The following is a 21,577-nucleotide window of genomic DNA, read 5'->3' on the forward strand; positions in this document are numbered from 1 at the left end:
TTCTAAAGAGTCTTTCTCCTAAACCGCACCATTAGCACTAGCTGCAATAAGGTCTGAATTTCTAATGTTATTGAATGTGGTGTCAACAGAAGGAAGGGTTCCACTGAAGAGAACAGGTGGGAACCCTAATGGCAAAACATAAGATGGTATGAGCATAAAACAACTCTCTCCACTTTTGGGCAGAAAGAACACTTCTAGATTATATGTTAATACACCAGCAATATATTGTTGCTTGAATTAATAACTGCTGCTGAGCTGAGGATAGACTGAGAGTGATGTAACTATATGTTCCATTGCAGAAATGAGGACTGAACAGGCTGACGTACCACGGGCCAGTACCAAGGGACCCCATAAACAAGCACAGCCTCATGCAACTCACATCCAGCCTTGCTACAGTCAAGGAGAAGATAAAAGTAGTGTGCCTGTAGCAGGAGGTGAGACTGCAGTTTGACAATAATTATAAACAGTCGAACATCAAAAGAATTGGTTTAGGTCTCTTAACAAACTATAGTTTTGCATAGAATCGATGGCACACCTCTTCTCAGAAGGTCTATCACTTTATTACCTCCTCCTTCTCCCTAGTGTTTTTCTATTTGTCATTTTATCTCCTTTTTTATATATTGTGTGAAATCCTAGCTCCACTGAAGCCAGCAGCATAACCCCCCTTATGCTCAATGAGTCCATGATTTCACCTAGTAGTTTTGGAGTAGGGTAGGTACCGACATTCCCACAGTGTCTCCCTGCCCAGGTCTCCAAATGTAATAACTGCACAGTGCTCAAAAAGCTCTGGACAAGTTTGCAGGCTGTGGAGGACTGCAGCGAGGTGCACTGGAGGTAGGAAAAAACCCATTCGGGGCTCATTTGCACAGTCTCTGTTTCCTCCACCACTCACAGGACCTTCACGCCATGCTTTGAGTCCGAGCCAGCACCCCAAAGCTGCTCCATTCCCACCTGCTCCTCTGTGCGTCCCCCCCTTTACTCCCCAGGGTCCCTGCCACAAACATCCCTCTTCCACACACCTCCTCGAGACTTGTCTTTTCATCATCTGCTGATCAAACACGACTTCTTCTGAGGTCACAGGAAAGCAGACAGCCTCGGGGGCATGTGGCTGGCAGCATAAAGCGCTGGCTTCCCTCTCTGCAAGTGTGAAATGTTCTTATAGTATTTTTTTTTTTTTTTGTCTCACCTGCCAACAGCACAGATCTAAGGGCATTCGGATAACCCTGCTGAACCACCCATTTACTCTGTTTTGGGAATTTCTTTTTCCTCCTCCGTACCGAAGCCTGTGGATTACATAAGAGGCAGGAAGAGCCGAGCTGGAGTTTTATCTCCTTTTAATTAGCATCTATCACAAAAGCAGAGGGAGAGAGAGGAGAGAGGAAATTCTGCAGTTTATGTGTTTTGATATTTGCTGTACTCCTCCAAAACACAGCGTTCAGCTGTGTGCCTTAGGATACATATCTGCTATAAATTCATTTTTTATCTAATTTGTCTGAGATCTAAGCTTCCTGTGGAGGTCTGAGATCAAAGGATCTGATTCTGTCTGATGTCGGCTCTGACACATAATGCGTGCTGACTTAGTTCTGTCTATAAACTCGCAGTGGGAGGCTGCCATTCTCCCTTGGCACCTTTACATAGTGAACTTTCATTTTGGCTGGGGAGGCTGACAGGTATAGCGTTGATTGGAGCCATCGTGTAAATAATTCATGGAAAGATTTTTTTGTCAGAAAAAGGCTATCCAGCCACTTAAAGTCTTTTAGGAATAGTTGCAAGACAAAAAGATTCCCCGATATGTTCAAATCTAAACAAGGATAACAATATCTTAAGTGAATTTAATACATATGACTTGGAAGTGTCTAATGTTTGATTTCCCCTTATTTAAAGTGCTGTTGGTTTTGGAGAGAGAGAGGAGGAAATCAAAGCTGCAGTCTTTTTGTTTAGTTTCTGCTTTATAGCTGTTCCCCCCATAAGAAATCCCACCTTTCTAATACAATTAAGTGTTTGGAGCCTTTATTATTAATCACCACGGTAAGTCTTGCAAGACCGGGTTTTTCTGTTTGGTAAGTGGTTATACAGTGTAAAGTCTGCTGGAAGTAGGGGCCCTGGTTGTTGTCCCAGAAGAAGGATCTGAGGATGGAAATGAGGAAGAAAACTGTATGCATAGATATGCAATAGTGCAGGGGAGAAGGGATCAAGATACTCCCTTGTCTGACCTTGACGTAACAAAAAATCTCCTCAGCTTCACATAATTATCTCTCTCTTGAATTAAATAACTTTTGATCGACTGATGCATTGTTAACAGAGCAGCATCTGGAGGTGGAGGAACATATTGCTTCTTTTCGCAAATTTTACAGTTATTCTGGGGGTTCATCACCTTCACTATTGAAAGGTTGTATCCTATAACAACTTACGTTCCCTAGCTTCAATTTCCAGTCCTTTCAGGTATTGTAGCTTTTGACCCTCATCCTGAACTATTTGGCCACCAGCTCTCAGAAATCACTGTTGTATTCCTGAGGAGGTTCTCCCACTCTGCAAATAGGGTCTGCATCCCTTGCTCTTAGGTTGTTCAGATCAACTCCTTTTTCTTTTCTACCAGTTTGCCATTTTTTCCACCTTTTACAAAATTTCACAGGAATCAATTTTAATTTTAATTCCAAATCACTGGTGGAAACACTGAATATCTTTCATTTCAGTGGTAGTGTCTGGTACTGCCACACATCCCCACCTCTGAGAATTATTTCCCATATATAATTACTGCCTGAGCTCTGTCTGTTAGCTGGTACTTAATCCAGTTAATCGTGTGCTTTATTGGTATTGAATAGTTTGTATTTAATTAAAAAAAAAATCAGGATATTTTAGATTACTATGTCATATAAATCTCAGGGCAGTATTTCATCCTTGAAACTGCTCATATCCGGAAAACTTTTAGCCTCCTCCATTAATTCAAACTCCTTTGAAAAGATCTATTTTCACAGCTGAAAATTGCACCTTTGAAATTGAAGAGGGCATCAATACATATCAAGAAATAACATGAAGCTTTGGAATAGGGGATCATAACCTGATCATCATGTTTATGTGTATAAAGAAGAAAACCAAACCTAGTGATGTATGCAATTTGTGCTTTAAACCAGCCAACTACCTAATGAGAAAGCAATCTTGAGAAGGAAAACTGTTACACACAGAAACATGTGTGACTACTGAAAATTTATGGACAACTTTCCAGTGGATTTCCAAGAGGTGCAATCCTGAAAATGAAAGCTATGAGTGTACAAGTTGAAAAAAAACAACACTCCTTAACAGAAAAAGTGAATATAAGCATGAAGAAATAGGGAAATTGTAGAAAATACATGAAGAGAGGGGAGAATTATTCTAGCAAATAGAGTTCCAATTAATGAATTATAGAAAAGGGAGAAGAGCAAGAATCTGAGCAGCAGGTCTGAGAAACCATGGGGCTGAATGTCACAGGCTGCTAAGGGTTAAACTTCAAGGACAAACCTGAAAAATGAGGAGTGGTAACAATACATTTTCTGGGATCATTTGTGGTAAGGACATTTAATATATGACGATGAACAGACTGCAAAAGCCAGTGTTGTCCACTAACACATCAGATACGTGGACTAGGACTAGTTCTGGATTTGGAAAAAGTATAAAAGGTTTGGGTCTGGGCTGGTTTCATTTTATTTTTTGGGGGAAGGGAGAGGGTTGCAAGAATTTTACAAATGTTTTTAGCATCCAAATGAAGCAGGCTGCCAATCTCGTGCTGAAGTGATAGCACACCCTGTCAACTCAGAAGCCATCTGCTGTAACACCACAAGTGATTCTGCCTCTGTGGTTGATAACCGTTTGTTTTATTAAGATGTAAACATTTTTCATTTCCACATGAAAAATGTATAGTATATGTTTTGGCTTTTCGGCACTTTTCAAAGGCATTTTTTTAAACAGCATTGCAGGTTACAGGCTTTGCCTTGAGTGGGATTCAAATGTCAGCAATGGAAAGTTCTACCTTATATTACAGCCTGATTCATGAAAGTTGATGTATTTTATAGATGTGTAGTATTAAAATGATTATCAGTCTTACCAATACCTAGCTTATTAACCAGCTGTATTCTATATACTTTATTATTAAGCATTTATTGAAGAATTTGATAACCATTGGAAGATGCTCTAGGAGGTATTAGTGTATCAATAGGAACAAACCAGATGTTTTAGCTGCTGTATATTTATTTGTGGAAACAGGTTATGTTCATTTGGTTTTAACACTTATTTCTGCCAAACTAAAATTTGTGCCAGTTAAAATCATTTTCCCAACAATAACTCCTTTTTCTTCAATGTCTTTAAGATGTAATAAAGGCATAGAAGGGTAAGGAGCACCGAGATAGGGTCTTACAATTATTGTAAAGCACTCACAAGTCGTGCTTTCACAGATATGGAAGCAATTGGAGCAGTGGCACATGCTACAGGACAACTGGAGGAGATGAACCCGGAGCCCTGTGAAGCCAAGTCAGGGAGAAAAATGACCACTGTCCAGGGTAAGACAGGTGACAGAGACACTTGTTCTTCAGCTGGGAAAAGTGACAGTCACCAACCGCTACGTGGAGGACCATCTCCTGGTAACTCTCTGGAACTTCAGCAGCTAACTGACCTGGGATGCTCCAGCCAGAAGGATGTCACCCAGCCTTCACCTGGTTACAACAAGGAAAAAGAGAAGTCCCAAAGGATGCCCAACCATCAGAATGATGTCAGAGAGCATGTTGCTGTGGTAGCAGCAGAGGTGTAAGAGAAGTGATGTGAGGTGGTGGACCACCGACAAAGCAAGCTTTGCCTGGCTTGCAGTCAATGCGAAGCTGAGATTTTGTCTCCGTGGTCAGAGAAAAACACACACATGTTAGCATGGGGAACCAGCCTGCCGCACGGCACGTGTCCAAATTATCTGTTATCTGGATCTGCAGCCAACTGGGAGACTCTGGCCATGTCTATAGTGTTGACCTTTCTTAGCTTCCAAAACAGGGTGGGTGCATCCAAACTGCCTGTTGAGAATAGTCCTTCTGACACCTCTAAAACTCTCTCCACGAGTTGTTTGGGGGAGTGCTAGATGGCTGGCTAGGTCAGCTTTGAGATTACATTCAAAAGTATTCAGGGATTAGCCGAACAATTCAACAGTGCAGATGATGGGATTTCTGACACTTTAATATACTAGCACTGATGTAGTCTTAGTGTCTAGAGCAATGCTGATTGGTATGTGTGCATATATACAAATATATAGGAATTTTCCCATTTCTTCCAATCATGCCTTTAGTTTCACTTAAAGAATCTCAGTATGTGCATAAATCTTTTTCTGAGGAAAACCAAACATGTATTCAACTTCCATTTCATTGTCACTTGAGTAAGTACTCCCATTCCTCCCTAGTTAATTCTGTGTTTGATTTTTTTTTTTTAATTATTTTGCAGAGTTAAATCTTCACCATGGCATTGTTTTCTAACACCCTTAAATCAATGGCTTGTTATGAACACTAGTCTTTATGATTGATAATAATAATGCTGATGTTCTTCGGTTGCTCAGAGAATTCCTCTGTGCTTTGCTTTACTGAGCTGGAAGATGAGGAACTTTATTATGCCCTCTCTGTACCATAAAATTCTTGGTTGCAAGGTGTCCTGGTGGCACAAGATAAAATTTATACTCCTCTGCAGATAAAATACTTCAGCATGAAAATAAGGTTTCTGGCCAGATCAGCAGTGGAAGAGAAGGTAAGAAAACCTGATTGGAAAAAAAAAACCAAAAACCCAACCACAAACTGGTTCACTACAAGCTGAAGGAGGTAAGGTGCAGATGCTGGTCAGTAAGCTACACAGTTCTCTAGGCACAAAAATAAATTCACCAGCATTGGCTCCTGCGCTACATTGTGTTTATAAGCATCATTTTCAGGTGAAATCAGACTGATTCCATGCTGAACTAGGCTTCTGGCTGACTGCACAGGAGGTTTTCTGGCTTAAGACAGTTGAACATGAGGGTCTTATTAGGTGCCATAGATCAGCCTTTCTGACCTCTTCCATGCTATTGGAAAAGCAATTTCTTAAGCATTTTCTGCAGAGGCCAAAATATTCTTTTATGTGAATCAACATGGTAAATCCCTAAGGCTTGTGATTCAGGGTCCAAATAAAAAGATATACCTTGCAGAGACATCTAGGTTTGGTGAAATGATTTGGAGACCCTCCCTTTCCTCCACAGCTGATACTTAATTTAAGATGCTTTCATGTAGTAGAAAATCCTTTCCCCTCTGCAGAAAAACAATTCCTCCATCCCCTGAACTCCACTCCCCTTCAGTAGTTCTACTTCTAGTAAGTGACTCTATCACATCCAAGCACTGTGAAAGCAAATAACATATAATTGCAAATATCAGAATGTATGCAAATAATGTGCAAATAATATTGAATGTAAATTATATGCAAACATTATACAATGGAGCCTTCTTTTTGGGAAAAAAATCAGACACATTGGAAACAGTTAAGGGCTTTAATTAATCCTTTAATTCATAATCCTTGCATTTATCCATACTTTGTTTACAGAATAAGTAATGTCTTGCATGTCTAGACCTCTAATGGAATAAGCAGGGCTAAAAAGTCTTTAACTGCACCATTATCGATCTTAATTTCCCACAGTGCTGTGCATTAACAGAGTGAGTGGTAGACCATGGGAAAGAAGTGGGGAAGAAGTGAAACAAAACACGATGAAAAATCAGCGGAAACATGAAGTGAATCCTAAACAAGTAAGAAATTTAGGGGATCTTGTGTTGTGTACCAGAAAAAAAATCATTCTAGTGATCAGAGAGAAAGAAGATGTGACTGAGACTTAGTGGTTGAAGAACATGGTTACACATGAGATGGTATCTTTTCTAAAAATAATTGGGTTTAGACTGACTGCAACAGCACTTGGGTGAAATGGGATCCTACTGCTTTATGGCTGATGGAGATCCAGATTTATTTTGAAAATTTTTCCATCTACACAGGCAAAGGAAAAAACAGGGAACATATGGTTAGATGAACAGACATACCCAAGCTGCTCCAGAATGTCCTGGGCAAGGCAAAGAGAGAGAACACACATCTCATGTCCCAGGCCAAAGGCTTTATTTTACAATTGTTCGAATACCAGCTTGGCCTGTGGGGCATCTGCATGTCAGTAGTGTCTTACCATCAGTACTTTTGCTGATGCTGCTCAGGACCCTTAGTCTTCTTTGTATTGTTGAATTCTCCTTAATCCTTGCACTATAATTAAGACCATGGTGGTTTCCAACTTTGCATGGTTGTTTTATGGGTAAATTTGTGTGTTGAAATACTCTGCGATAGGAAGACATTATACATTCCAAAAGCCAGGGTGAGGGCAGGGCAGGGTAGGGATGGAGTGGAAGGAGCCAGAGGAAGAACCCGCAGTGTGAGACGTGGGTTACCCATGAGGGATGGGGTGCCTCGATAGACTTGAGGTTATTAAAGACTTCTGGTCCAGCTGCAGGACATTCAGCTGAAAAGAGTTCACTTTTTTATACTGTCAAAATGCAGCTTCTGGGAGGACACGTAAAAAAAACAGGAGCAGGATTTCAGCTCAGCTTTTCAAAGAAGCCTATAGGCATGTTGTGTCAAAGCCTCATGCTCTACCACAGCCCACATTCAGGAGAGCTCTGCGAGGGACACTAAGCCCTTTCAGCAAATCTGTTTAGGCTTAGCGAAGTGCTAACTTCCCCACACTGAACACCAAGGAAGCCTTCAAAGTGCAGGCAAAACAAATGTAAAAGTCTCTGCATCTCCCTGTGCAGATCCATCCTCCCAGACCCAAAGTCTTTCTTGACAGTCACGTTAAATGTCAGTGAAATTTGACAAGTTTGGCTCCACTGCAGCCAATAGCAAAAATTTCATTAAGTTTGCTGGGTTTAGGGTTTCCACCTGCTAACTGTTCTCTCTAGTCCCATCTCCAATAGCACTTGAGTTCCTTTATTCATATAAGAGTGTAGCTGAAAGGATGCCTTATTTTTAACCAAGCTCTACAGGCTTGTCTGAATTCCTAGACAATGTATGGTCAAAATTATTCTTCTTCCTTTTTTTTTTTTCCTATTTTGTGGAAGTGGTATTTTTCCTCTTATGTCTGAAGTAGGAGAGTGCATTACAGACAAATTTGCCTAAGGCTTTGGGCCAGAGTTGATGAGACTTCACGAAGATACAGGAACAGGCACATGGATAGAAAAAAAGAAAGCCTGTGAAAAATTAAAATGACAAGCCTGGTTAGGGAGCAGAGATAACTGGTGATGTAGTAAAATTAATTACGGTCTGGGTTGAAGGAATTGTGTGCCTAAGACAAAATTAAAAAAAAAAAAAAAAAGAAAGAAAAACCAAATAACAGCAATAAGATTATAAACCCTTTCATCATCTCTATGTGGTATAACTCCCAATCCCTATTTATTATGACATTTATTATGGAACTTATTTCTATAGGATCAGAGGTATAAATGGCAAATAAAGGAGGCAAGTGTCCAGTCAGAAGGCTTTTCTCTGAGCTTCTGATTCTGCAATGAATAGCCTTGTTAAGAGTGAAATTATGTTAAAAAAAAAATCTTCAGTTGACTAGGAACTATGAGAGAAAACCTTCACTGGATCAGGAAAGCTGCATGATGCAACAGTCCAAGGGTGATTATGGGTGCTTACTGAATACGCAGATTCACAGGTTTTTCAGATTTACTTTTTTGCAATCACTATGCATTTGCGAGGACTTGAAATTATTCCAGCTTTGTACTTACTAAAACGTGGGAAATGTTGGGTGATGACATGTTGATCAACATTAGAAAGACGATTGCAAGACCAAAAGCCAGATACACCATAGGATCATTCCAAGATTCCAAAACACACCAGCAAAGGCAGTTTTGCACGGGGATTTCTATGGTACATAAAAGGAGTGTGCTTCTGAGGGATGGGGACAGGAGGTAGGTACCACCTGAGATACAAGATTTCACATACTAGGTGACAGGACAGGGTGCAGGGAGGGACAGTGAAGTTCCTGGGAGCATGAGGTCAACCTAGGAAACACCTTTGGTAGATACCATAGTTGCTTTTCACTGGCTCAGACCTCTGTGTGTGTGTGTGTGTGTGTGTGCAGGTCTGGATCTGCCAAGAAGCTACTAACAATCTGCTACTTCCTTACCAAGGCATTTCAAAATTTTCAATTCTCAAAGAACAAAAGGTAACTAGAGTAATCATTCCATTAGTGAATTTTCAAAAAAGAAGAATAGAAGGACATAGAGAATGTTTTATTTTTTAAATTGGATATTGAAATGTCTTTTGAAGGAGGATCGTTTGTGGAGGTATTTATGCTCTCCTTTTGCTTTCTTTTTTTTTTTTCCTTTCCTCTTTTCTTTCACATTGTGACCAACAGAGAGGAGAAAAAGAGTAGGGAAGAAGGAAAGAAAGAAAAAAAAAAAGACGCAACACTCCCAAATTGATTGCAAAACAAAATATTATAAATTGCTCAGTTTGTCCTTAGCTTTATGCTCAAGGTGAACATTTTGGAAAAAAACCCAACCAAACAAACAACAAAACCAGAAGAAAATGTGAAAGAAAAACCTGACTCTATCTGAGCTTCTGTTTGTCTCTCTTGGTCTCCAGCTCAGTGAATGATTTTCTCTTAAAATACTCCCAGCATGCTATCAACTTTGCTTTGGATGTTTCAATTCAAAGCTTTTTCCTCTCATTACAAGCTAAATGAAAAATAGTCCCTGCTACTGATGAACCTGGCTCAGATTGCAGTTATGAACAAAGGCCATGGCAGAAGTTTGCACACCAGCTAGGTAACCCTCTGAAGAGCTTCCATCTTGTATTAGACCAGACCCTCATACCGAGGGCTGCTGGTGTTGGATACTTGGGGAAGAATGTAAGAAAAAGGCAAATATGAAATGAGCCTTCCTTAGATTTTATTTTAAGCAAGAAGAGACTTCTGGGAATGGTGGTTGCTCCTAACGGCCATTGGATGATGGATTTATTGTCCCTGAACATTTTCTGAAAGTGTAGCATTAGTATCATGTTACACTGAATTATCTACATCCTGTGTGAAAAAAGAAGTTATTTCTGCTTTTATTTTAAGTGTTCTGCCTGATAGTTTCCAGGTCTTGTTGCATGACAAATAAGGAGCAATGCTTATTCACCTTGCTTTTCCAGATGTCCCGCATGTTCTTCATCGCTTTAGAAGTTCTGTGGGAGTCCTGTGGGATGCAGGGATCTGACTTAAAATTCAGCTGAACAGATAAAGGGTAATACCCCAGAGGAAAAGAAAAGAAGGAGAGTATATACTCAGTCCTCCTGCAAAAGACCTCCCTCCTTCTGGATTTGTGCATTTGTAACTTAATGCACGTAGATGCTGACTAGGACCCTGATCTTTGGTCCTCGATTAGAAACCTAAATCTGGGTGTAAAAAGTCAGGGTTGATTTATACTAGTTTAATACTAGTTGGGTTGATTTATAGTAGTTTAATACTAAACCCAGCCACTTTAATTTGGTATTACTAGGGAAAAAAAAGAACAGAAACAGGTGACACGGCCAATACAATGGCAGAGAAAAGGATCTCTGCTGCAACACTGGCGAAGATGGACTCAAGCCGTATCGGACTGTGTTGGTCGGAGACAGGAGCTACACACAAGCTAAGCATGGAGCGTGCGCAGAAATCCTCTGCTGCTTTGGGTGTAGGTCATCTCATTCATTTTCCAGTAGATCATTTGTCCATCCCCAGGGACGGGTTAGGTGGGGTTGGATTAATTTGCGCTTTCGCTCCTGATACACCTCTCTGTTCCAAAGTACATTAGAGATGAAGCCGGTGCCCAAGACACGCCAAGTCTCGCAGCCGTCAAAGGGAACGGTGCTAAAAATATCCCACCCTTGGTCTCCCTCCCCCCTGCCACTGTCTCTCCATGTCTAGGTGCTGACAAAAGTTATTTGTCGTATTCCCTTCATTCGGTGAGTGACAGGAGACTGGTGTCAAGTGAGAAAATGAAATGTAAATTTTATTAAACACCTTCTCATCTCTGTGTATCAATCCAGATTCCAGCCTAACACAGCAAATCAAATCCTGTCTTCACCAGGCCTGAGGGCACACAAAGAATCATTTCTCCTTAATACCATTCCCTCCTAGTAAAATATTTTTCTGTTTAGTAAATGAAAATTTAAAATGCAAACCCTATTTTAATCCCAGAGAAAAGATGTGCATTGCAGGGAGAAGGATGCTACATTTCATTCTGTTATGCCTCATGCTTTCTTCTTGTTTTCAGACACAGCAACGATGATTAGCTGAAGCATAAATTGCGACTCCCTTTTAAGACTTGCCCATCGGGACTTTTTATCTTCATGTCCACCACTGGGCTTAGTAGCTTACTAGTCCAAAGATGATTCAGTATCCGCTTGTTTAATCTAAAATTGCATGGTGAATTATATGATGTACTGAAGTCTGAAACACTATTCCCAAGTCAACGGCATCAGAAGTTCTTTGCTGTGGGTCCTAATACCTTTATTTCTCTGAGGATGAGAGTCTTGGTCCACTGTGAGAGGTTAAATTGTCAGAAAAGGAAGCTTTTAATTCAAGGCTTCTTGTTGCCGAGCAAAATCGTAGTTGATTTGACTTTGATATTCACAGGCAGAGCATATAATAATTTGTTTCTTTTGGTAACACTGTGAAGACATTTATATCTGTTTATCCAGGCTGTGTAGAGGTCAAAATTAGGATGGAGACAATACATGTATGAGAGAAACCCTGAACACGAGACAAATTTTCCTTTGCTCCCAAGAGGTGGCACTGGAGAATATTCTTATCAAAGTCACTGGTTAACCAACCCTCCATCGTAGTGTGGGATGCTGGAAGCACTGGACCATTGCTCTCTGAGACACTCACAGGACAAGCAAAACCAAGACCATCTACTTTTCATCTACACTCATTACCCCTAATTATTAAAAGGTAGGTGTCCATAATCTAATTCTCCCTTGCGTGTGGTTGATGTAGACAGGTATGCACTCAGGAGGGTGCTTCACTTTGCTTTTCACACACAGCGAATGCGGGACAGGCCAAATCACCCCGTGGAAGTGCCTGTCTCTGAAAATAGTTCCCTGCTCTGTAAATGACCCTCTTAGCAGTAACTCATCCAGCACCAGCTTACCTTGGAGGTGGGGGTCCTGGGATTGCCTAGTTCCCCCACCTGAGGCAGCCCTAAGAGGTGACGGGGATTCAGGGCTTTGGCCATCTCGTGGTCCTGGGAGTTAACTGCTAGGTCAGGCAAGGTTCCCATCTTGCAGGTCCCACAAGAATTGCCTACAGCACTTCAAGGAGGCTAAGGGTCTATGCAGTTCCCAAAAACTCTGGAAAAAATTTGTAATAATTCTAAAGAAAATGTTTTTGTAACCTAAAAAAAAAAGTGAAGTCTCTGGCATTCTTTTTTAAATTCAGGTTTTCCCTTCAAAGAGAAATAGTAGACTCCTGCCAGCCCTTATCACTGCTTTTCCTAACCCCTTTGGGAGGAAAAGCTGTGCCATTGTCCATGAATCAGGGACAGATGACATGAAGCAGGGAAGAGTTAAGCAAATCACTAAAGCTTGCAGTAGGAACAAGAGGAAAAGAAATCAGCAAAAGCACCCGTTTCCCTTGGCTATCTGTCCTTAGACAAATTCACTACACCATTTTTGTTATCTGAGCCTGTTTCAGAGAGGAAAATGGAGACAGGCAACACTGAAAAAGTAATGCAGGGCAAGACTTGCAGCATGTGCATTAGGTTGGATATCGACTGTCCTCAGCTGAAGTCTGCATCCTGCCACCAATTCCCCTCTGTGACCTTAGGCCACTCATTTAATGTCTCTGCCCCTCAGCTCCTCACGTGCAAAATGAGAATGCTAATACAGCTTTTCTCCATACCTCAGTCCACTTTGCCCACTCAGGCTTCAGGGTCCTCAGCACTGAGGCTGTTTCTAATTAATTATTTTCCAAGTGCAGTTCAATCCTGCCATCCCAGTTGCCATTGAAACCACCCTTGAAACAAAAGAGTAATAGTGATAACAATAATAAGAGTGATAGTAATAGAAATACAGAGAATTAGAAATAGAAAATAGAAATAGAAATAGAAAAAATAGAAATAGAAATAGAAATAGAAATAGAAATAATAAGTGCACCTAAACTGGTTTCACTTGCAAGGTGCTGAGGGTTAAAGAAAAAAAGGAAAAGAAAAGTGCAGTCCGTGCAGAAGAGCTGTCATGTCACACAAATTGTCAGCTTCCCTAATATCACCAATCCCTCCTCCGCCTCACCAACTTAAATTCTCCCATGCCTCAAGGTAGACGGCTGTTGGGACTCGGCGCTCTAGATACATCCACACCGGAGATCAGTCATTTCACACTGCCAGTGGGCTTCTTTACTATTCTAATACAGAACCGATTGCACACTATGACTAATAATGTTGGCTGTATGAAAGAATTATTTATATAGAGACTGAGAAAGGCCTCCTTGGATTTCTAGACAGGACAGTCTTGATTTGGAGAGAGCAAAGCATAAAATAACTTCAGGGCCATTTCAGACTGCAGCAGTCTCCAGGAGACAAGCCGACAATTGGTGCTTGAATTTGAAGCTGCAGATGTATGTGTTGTGGCAAACCCTCTTCCCTGGTACCCTAGAGTCCCCCATCCTCAGAAATAAAGAAGGGACATCCAGTGAATGCCAGTCAGCACGGGCTTAAGGAAAATAGGTCCTGTCAAACTAAATTGATAGGTCTTTTTCTGAGGAGATTACAAATTCGGTCAATAAAGATAGCGGTATTCAAGCAATAGGCATCTGTGAGGTATTTGAATTGGTACACCGTGACAGTTTGATTGCAAAACCAGAAAAGGAATACACAAAATTAACATGGTGCACCTGAAATGGATTAAAAATAGGCTGAAAACCTCAAAATGTGTTTATAGAAGTTACAGCTGAACGGGTCTGTTTCTAGTCTGGTCACAGATGGATCAGGCTTTGTCCTGATGCTATTTTTGCAATGTTTTATCTACAAACATAAAGGTAGTCTAAAAGGTAGTATTCAGCCAATTGGCTACTGAGGTGGAGCTACAGGGGTTGATAAATAAAATAAGAGGACAGATCCCTTATGTTGTGTGATCAGTGGATCAACGATGTTCAGATAAAACGAGGTACATTTTACTATAACAGTAGAAAAATTATATGTAAGGATATGGCTGTATTTACCAGGCAGAGTTTCTCTTCTGACGGCTGGTGACTGAAAACAGCTTGTCATCATGATAGATAATAACTAAAGATGATTTTTGTCAGGATAAAGGTCTTACAAAGGAGCTAATGTTATTTTGCTGCATAGACACAAAGCTTTTAAATAAGAAGAGGATGCTTTTATTCCAGGACTGATACTGCTTCTGGTTTTGATGTCTGCAGTTCAAGAAGTTGTTTATAATTTTGTGGAGGGTTCACAGAGGAAACACAGGTGGGAAAAACACTTTCCATAGCAAAAAAAGCGGGGGTTTTAAACCAGCTGATAATTAAGCGCCCAGCATAAATTGGTCATTTAGGCTTTCTCTGTAATCAGCAATGGGTACCTGCAGAAGATGCCTCACCTTGCATCTCTTATCTTAGCTTTACAGTGGAATAAAACACCTCTGAAAGTGCTGATCTCATGACATGGTCACAGTCTAAAAATACCCATAGGTGAAACAGAATTTGAAAATAAAGAGCTTTTCTATTGCCTAGACAAAACACTGTAAGCCAGGCAAATTCAGAGTAGAACTACTGGGGTGTTAAGAGTGAGGATATCAGTAAATAGTTTTGGAAGGGAGGGGTTGATCGTGGGAGATCCTTGCCACAGTTTTGGCTAGATGACTAAATGTTTTTGTTGGGATGCTTCCTTCCCCCTTTGGGCACACTCGCCAAAGGTCCCTGCAGTCACCTTTGCACCCACCATCACCCTTGACAGAAGAGAACAACATGAGGATTTCCTCTGCTCCTGGACTGGCCCATCAGTCTCCTTTTTTCTTTTGGAAGATGGCCCATCCCGCCTCCTTTTCCCATTCCTCTTCCTTTTCCCAAAGCCCTGGAAAGCCCAGGAGAGCAGGAAGTGTTGCTGGACAAAAGGAAGACACTTTTCCAACATGGGTGGTGGGAAAGGGAAGAGCGGCTGTGTGCGACCTCCTGGGACAAGTGCGCTGAGGGTGGCAATGCCATATCCCACGGCAGGAGGGGAAGGCAGGAGAGAGCCCAGGGAAAGACACAAGGCAGCAAGGAACACCTCTGACATCACTTTGCAGTCCTCTTTATTCATCCAGAGCTGTTTCAACCCTCTCATATTAGGAAAAATCCCATGCAATTAAGTCTTTCCTGCCTGATTATGTCATCCTGCAAAGCTTTGGTAAGCAATGAACACTCTGACTGCATTATCAGGAAGCTAAGGCGTGTTTTTCTTACAAATCTCAGGACTTGCTCCTCACAAGGTTCCCCTCAATGTGAGAGATGTTCAGAGTTAAGTGCTAGATGCTGTCTCTGAAGAAATGGTAAGTAATGGGTGCAGCAGCAGCCACCTCTATTTCTTTTTGGCTGACTCCAAAGCCCTTCCAAGTCCATGAGGTCCATTCTTAGATAAGGTCTAAAATGTAAATGTGGTTAATTTACTGCTTATTTTTATACAAGCCCTCTTTCAAAGCCGTCCATTAGATTAGCTCCTTCCCAAATCTATGGAGTACAAACAGTTGTGAAATACAAACTATGATGCCAAACCCAGTTTAGTAACTCCAAAAATGCAGCTTCAAATAACCTTCCACTTTTGTAAAGTTCTTCCACTTTTGTAAAGTTTTTCACTTTTGTTAACTATGTATTCTGCATTGAGCATTATAATGGGCAGACTGGAAAGCCTATGCTCAGATGTAATATTGCTTTTCAGATGAGCTCTGGCCCTACTCTGTTCAAATGTAGAAAAATTGGAAAGACTCACTTGCATTAAGCCATCACATTTCTCCTCTGCTCTACCAAGATATGACATATATAATGTTCATTAATATTTCTTAATAAAATAGGCGTATTACAAGGATGATTACAGATTAGAATCATATTCTTGTATTGAGATTGCTGCAGAGGCTAAGACAGTACTGCTCTGATCTTAATCACCATGGATATTTCAGAAATAAAAAAACCCAAGACTATCCTTTAAAAAAATTACACATATACTACCCTCACCTCTCAGGATGTTTGGTTCAGTGAGGCAAATATCCTTCATCTCAAGGTTTATTTATTGGCTTATAATATTCCTGGGTTGCATAATAGAGAGATGTCTACTAATACTCTAGAGAAAGGAGGATTTCTCATGAATTTTATACACATAATTTCCTTTGGGAAGTGCTGAGTATGATACCTCCTGAAGGACTCTGTGGAAAATTCATGTAAATAAGGCAAAATGGATTCATGGCTCCAGCCTGCAGTTGCGGGGTGAACAGTATTTTGTGAAACAAAAGCACTGAGGGTTTAAAACATTGAGATTTTCTTTACACAGAACGGGCCATGGTACATTGAAAGGACTTGCTGGTGCCTGCTCATAAGGTGACCTATCAAGGTATCCACAAAGATAAAATTTTGCCTTTCTAGCACCGCATGAAAGGTTCCTGTGCACTTTGCAGTGGTGAATGCAGATTCAGTTTGCACTAACAGGAGTCCCTAGACCTTACCCATGAAGGACCTCCTAACAGCACCATCATCCAGAGGACTGCGTGCTTTAGATACCCTCTGCTTATACTTTCTGATTTATGCCATTTGGTGTATAATTATACCAACCTCTGCAATGAGGTTTCTTGAACTTGCACCTCCATGAACCAACAACTTTTTGAAAGTTCATTAGGAACGAGCCCCATTCACCCCATACAGCCAAAACCTCTGCTGCCTCTACCAAGCTCGGCTGGTCAAGAGCAACTTTATTGCTGCCCTGTTCAGTCTCTCAGCACTGACAATGCAACTCTGCTTTTCTAACTTGCTTTCCAAGCAAGAATATCCACATTATCTCACAGATACAAATGAAGTCAGCCCCACAGTTTGGTGTAAGCAATGCCAGTAGAGATGAAGTGCATCAGCTTGCTCATAGGCACACAGAAGAAGGGGACATGGTTTAGTGGTGGACTTGGCAGTGCTAGGTTAGCAGTTGGACTCAATGATCTTAAAAGTCTTTTCCAACCTAAATGATTCTATGATTCTATGATCTTTCCTTTCTGACTTTGCCCTGATAACCAGAATTATTAAGGAAGATACTGATATTCCATGCTACATCCCTAAATGAGGATGACCCAAATTTTTAACTTTCTTTTTTTTTGATGGAAAATTAATTATTTAGCTAAATTTTAACAGTTTCACAGGGACTGTCTGTCTTCCTCAAACATCTTTGTCTTAAAATTTTCTTTGGAAAACCAAATACCCCAAGCTTTCAATGATCCTCTGAATACTGATATCTTTTGAGGACATTGACCGAAGTTGTCTGTTTTCCAGCGCTTTACAGACAAAAATTCTTCCCCTGTGTTAGATAGCTTTCCACCAAAATGGGTAGGCAGGGGAAGCCATGGATTATGCATTGTCTGGGACATGCACTCTTGGCTTGACTGGGAAAGGTGGGGACATCTCCTTTTACAAAAGGAGTTAGAAGTTCGCTGTTACGGATAGGAGTCTTCACACTGACACCTCGTCTGCTGAATGCGGGTGCAATTGTTTTCATTACTTAGTCTGAAGTTTGTGTGTCCACTGGGTGCATGAAAAGAAGTGGTTTGTCTTTCTTCCTTACCCATTCCGTCTGTAGATAAACGTCCATCAACAGAAATGGCTGAATTTTTGGACATACATTGTCAGGCAGAATGTCTCAAATCATTGCTTATTTCTCCCCATCTTCCTCAAATGGAAAAAAAAAAAAAGACTGAATGGTACAGATTCAAAAGCAAGGCACACATTGTGAATTGTGCAAAGAATGTATCAAAGGAGAATTTCTTTCAGGAGGAACAATATTTCTACTTTTTGCTAATGATTCTTCCACTTTAAAAACAGTAAAAGTACAGACAGGTCTTGAGCTTCTGAGGCAGAGCAATACTTCCATATCTGTTGTAAAAATAACTAAGAAGATAAAAATGAAGAAAACCTCCTATCTCATTTTTATTTTATTTCAGGAAATATTTAAGAGAGACCATGAAATTCATAAGTGACAATTTCTATTGGATTTTACACAGGTATTTGATATTCCTGTATGGACAAAAAGCCACAGTTGATCCATTTTCAACAATTATTTTGATCGACAAGAGAGAGAATTTGGGGGTTTAGGCTGTGTAAGGATCCCGTATCCCTACATTTCATTTACTGTTGGGCAAGCTGAATCAAAACTCAAGATTTTGTCTCTAATAAGACCTCAAAAATCTTCAAGGCAACAGATATACCCTGAGTTTTGTTCCGTCTAACAAAATATCTTCTCATGGCTTAAATTCCTATTCTCAAAATGCTGCCTGGAGACCAGTGCAGTGGAGAAAAATAAAATAGAATAATGTAGAAATCCATATTCAGGACAAATAAGTGAATCCTCAGAGGGGGTAAGCAGGCACAGAGGAGCTCTTCTGATTTACACCAGCTGAGCATCTGATGCCAAATATCACTAATGAAGTCACCAAGCCAAATAATGCACCCATCCTATTCCCTTATAATCATTCCAATGCCCCTTACAGCTGTTTCCAACTGTGTCTCTGATCTCCTTGCTAAGACATTTAAATCTCCTGTTTCATTTGCATGGTTATCCAGTGAAATAGCTCCTAGTGTTTCTTTTCTTGTTTGCAAAACTGAAGAGAGGGGGGAGGAGAAGAGGAGGGGGGGAGATGTAGAAATGTGAGGATTTATCTACATGCAGGGAAATTATTCAAATCTGACAACTTACTTTTGTTCCATGAGAGACTAGCTTGGAGGCTTGGACTCTCACGGGGGCAGATAGCCTTTTTTGTAAAGTCTTACCATAATTAGTATTTCATCCCATCTTGTTTGACATCCAAGTGTTGCGCTGCATTTCCTTACGATGGAGCTGGCTGCACTGGAAGGACCATGGCTTTGTTTTGTTGACAGTGAGGTTTTTTTCTAGCCCATGAATAGCTTCTCAGGTCAGCAGATCAAGAACTCTGCAGGAAAACTATCTGCAGGGCAGTTGGGCTGTGGAGCAAAGAGTAAGAGCCAGCAAAGAACCAGAAAGAGATGTCTTGTGATGGGGACATAAGAATAAGTTGGCTGGTCCACATCAAAGATCCATTTAGACTGGTGAGTAACAGTGACCAGCGTGCCAAGGGAATAACAGAAGCAGCAGGACAGCAAAGACTGATATTTCTCTGGCGTATTCCCCTACTCTCCTGTGACTTGCAGCTCAGAGGAAGCCCATTTCAATTTAACATTCCTTGATGATTTCTTGCTGTTTGTTTGTCCTACTGTTTTTTTTAACCCGTGTAAGTTTTAAGTATCACCTTGTCATCATACAGCAATGAATACACCAGTTTACTGATGTACTCTTTGAAGAAATAGTCCTTTTGAATGTTTCAAACCTGCCTCTTGAGCTATTTATTTTATACTTCCTAGTCCTTTAACTGGAGGAGAGACTGAACGGTCATTCCCTGTCTGCCTTGTTCCCTCCTTGCCCTCTGCACATCCCTTTCCAGTCTAAGTTGATGTCCTCCATTTGTAGTACTGCACTGAAGAAAAGGGGACTATGCACTAGAAGCAGGACATTCTGCAGGACTTAAGAGCCAAATTTTTAATGACGGTTCAGTGCCTGTAAGGAATGTGTACATATTTAATATCAATCTCTAAATCCTGAATTGGTATATTATCTTCTACTTTTACCTGTTGCACTCTATTTCACATATTTTCCACCCCACTTTTTTCTCTTACTTTTGATTCCTTGGTCTCCTTCTCCTCGTACAACTCCCAGTACCCTTTTGAAAGCAAAGCAAAGCAAAGCAAAGCGAAAAGAATTTTTAAAAATAATAAGATATAACAAAGAAGTTGATTGCAAGAATCACCCCCCGTATGCTCTATTCACTCACACATCATCTTGCAAATTTTTGCATTTGTGCTGATTCTGACTTGTTATTTTACTGAGTCATAAAGTTGAAATCCCACTTTTTCAAGGTCATTGCATCTCCCAGAGCACTGATTTCTGTAAGCAATAAGAAGTCCAGTCCATGTGGTTTCCAAATCCCTCATTCAGACATACCATAAGATGGTTGGGGTATAACTATGGTCACTTTTGGTTGGGAGGATTCTGCTAACAGTATCCTTAGCAGAATTTATACTCTGCAGCATCCTAAATTCCTTTCACACTACACCCCAAGGCATGCAACATATATTCTCAGTGTGATGCAATAAAAACATCACTGTGGCCATAAGGCAGACCTCACATTAGGAAAAAAAAAACCCAAAAACCCAACCCCCCAAAAAACCTCACAGAAAATAATATGTATGTTTGAGGGCCATGGAGGCATCTCATGGGATCCTGAGAAGCTGTAACTGTGATGTAGTGTGGATTAGATAGTTTCATTTTGAGGAGATTTGTCCTAAACTGTGTAAACACAAGCCATTTCTGGGCTACCTGCTCTCAAAACCAGGGATCACTCCTTCACCCTTTCTTATTTAGCACTGTAAACATATTTTAGACAGCTAAGATCAGAATAAGTCTTTATGCTTACCCCAGTGGTAGTGGATAATGTTTTTGGAGAGGAAAAAATAAGTTTTCCTTATGGGCGTGCTGAATCATTGCACTGGAGGAATTGCAGCCAGCCTTGGGCTGATGCATCGCTTTTCTTTTTATTTTGAAAGGAGTAAACAGGATTGAACTTTTTCTGTAAATAAGCAGCAGCATGTCTCCAGCACGCAAGGAGGAGAAGTGCTGTCGATGCACACGCCACAGCACATTGCTAATGGGACCCTGGAAAGTCCAGTCTCTTCCCTTGCTTTTGTCTTCAGTGGTATTGCCTTTTTAAGACAAAACTACTAATTAGACGCGCAATGATTACAAAAGGATGTATTCCTACAAGAAAAAGAAAAGGAAGAAAAGTCAGAGAAAGGGATGTACACTATTTACTCCCTCAGCTACAAATTGGCATTGAATTGGAGTCTAAGACGTGTATATTAACATTCAGCTGGCTGTTACTGCGAGCCATAATAGACATGAGCATTGACTAGACCCAATATTAGTGATGGTACTGGGAAACCATCCTTGCTTTTGGCTGCCTGAAGGCAGTAGTGATCCCCTGCTTGTCCTATCTGTCAGTCTATTTGATCTCCAAATGAATTGCTTTTGATAACAGCTATATAAATGCAGAACTGTTCCGCTGGGCCTTCTTAAATGAGACTCCTCTCTTTCATCTCCCAGTCATTTCAAAAAGCAGATAGACTTGTTAGAGGTTTTTAATGCAATGATTTATGTTTTATCTTGCCTGGTTTGAGGCAGCATTTATTTAGCACTAAATTCTTCCCAAGCCTATATGTGAGGGAGAAATGCTTCAACACAATATTTGGGACTTAAAATAGTGT

General features: G+C 40.6%; 1 protein-coding gene across 1 annotated transcript in view; it reads left to right on the forward strand.

The window, feature by feature from the left end:
• The window catches only part of PKHD1 (PKHD1 ciliary IPT domain containing fibrocystin/polyductin), a 255,192-nt gene extending 250,415 nt beyond the window's left edge, over positions 1 to 4,777 (forward strand). Inside the window, exons 64-65 of the mRNA XM_075049823.1 lie at positions 300 to 434; positions 4,425 to 4,777. Coding sequence (XP_074905924.1) covers positions 300 to 434; positions 4,425 to 4,777 — 488 coding nt within the window. The remainder of the gene's footprint in view (positions 1 to 299; positions 435 to 4,424) is intronic.
• The last annotated feature ends 16,800 nt before the right edge of the window (positions 4,778 to 21,577 follow it).

The sequence above is a fragment of the Buteo buteo genome, chromosome 17 (assembly GCF_964188355.1).
Source record: "Buteo buteo chromosome 17, bButBut1.hap1.1, whole genome shotgun sequence".
NCBI lineage: Eukaryota > Metazoa > Chordata > Aves > Accipitriformes > Accipitridae > Buteo > Buteo buteo.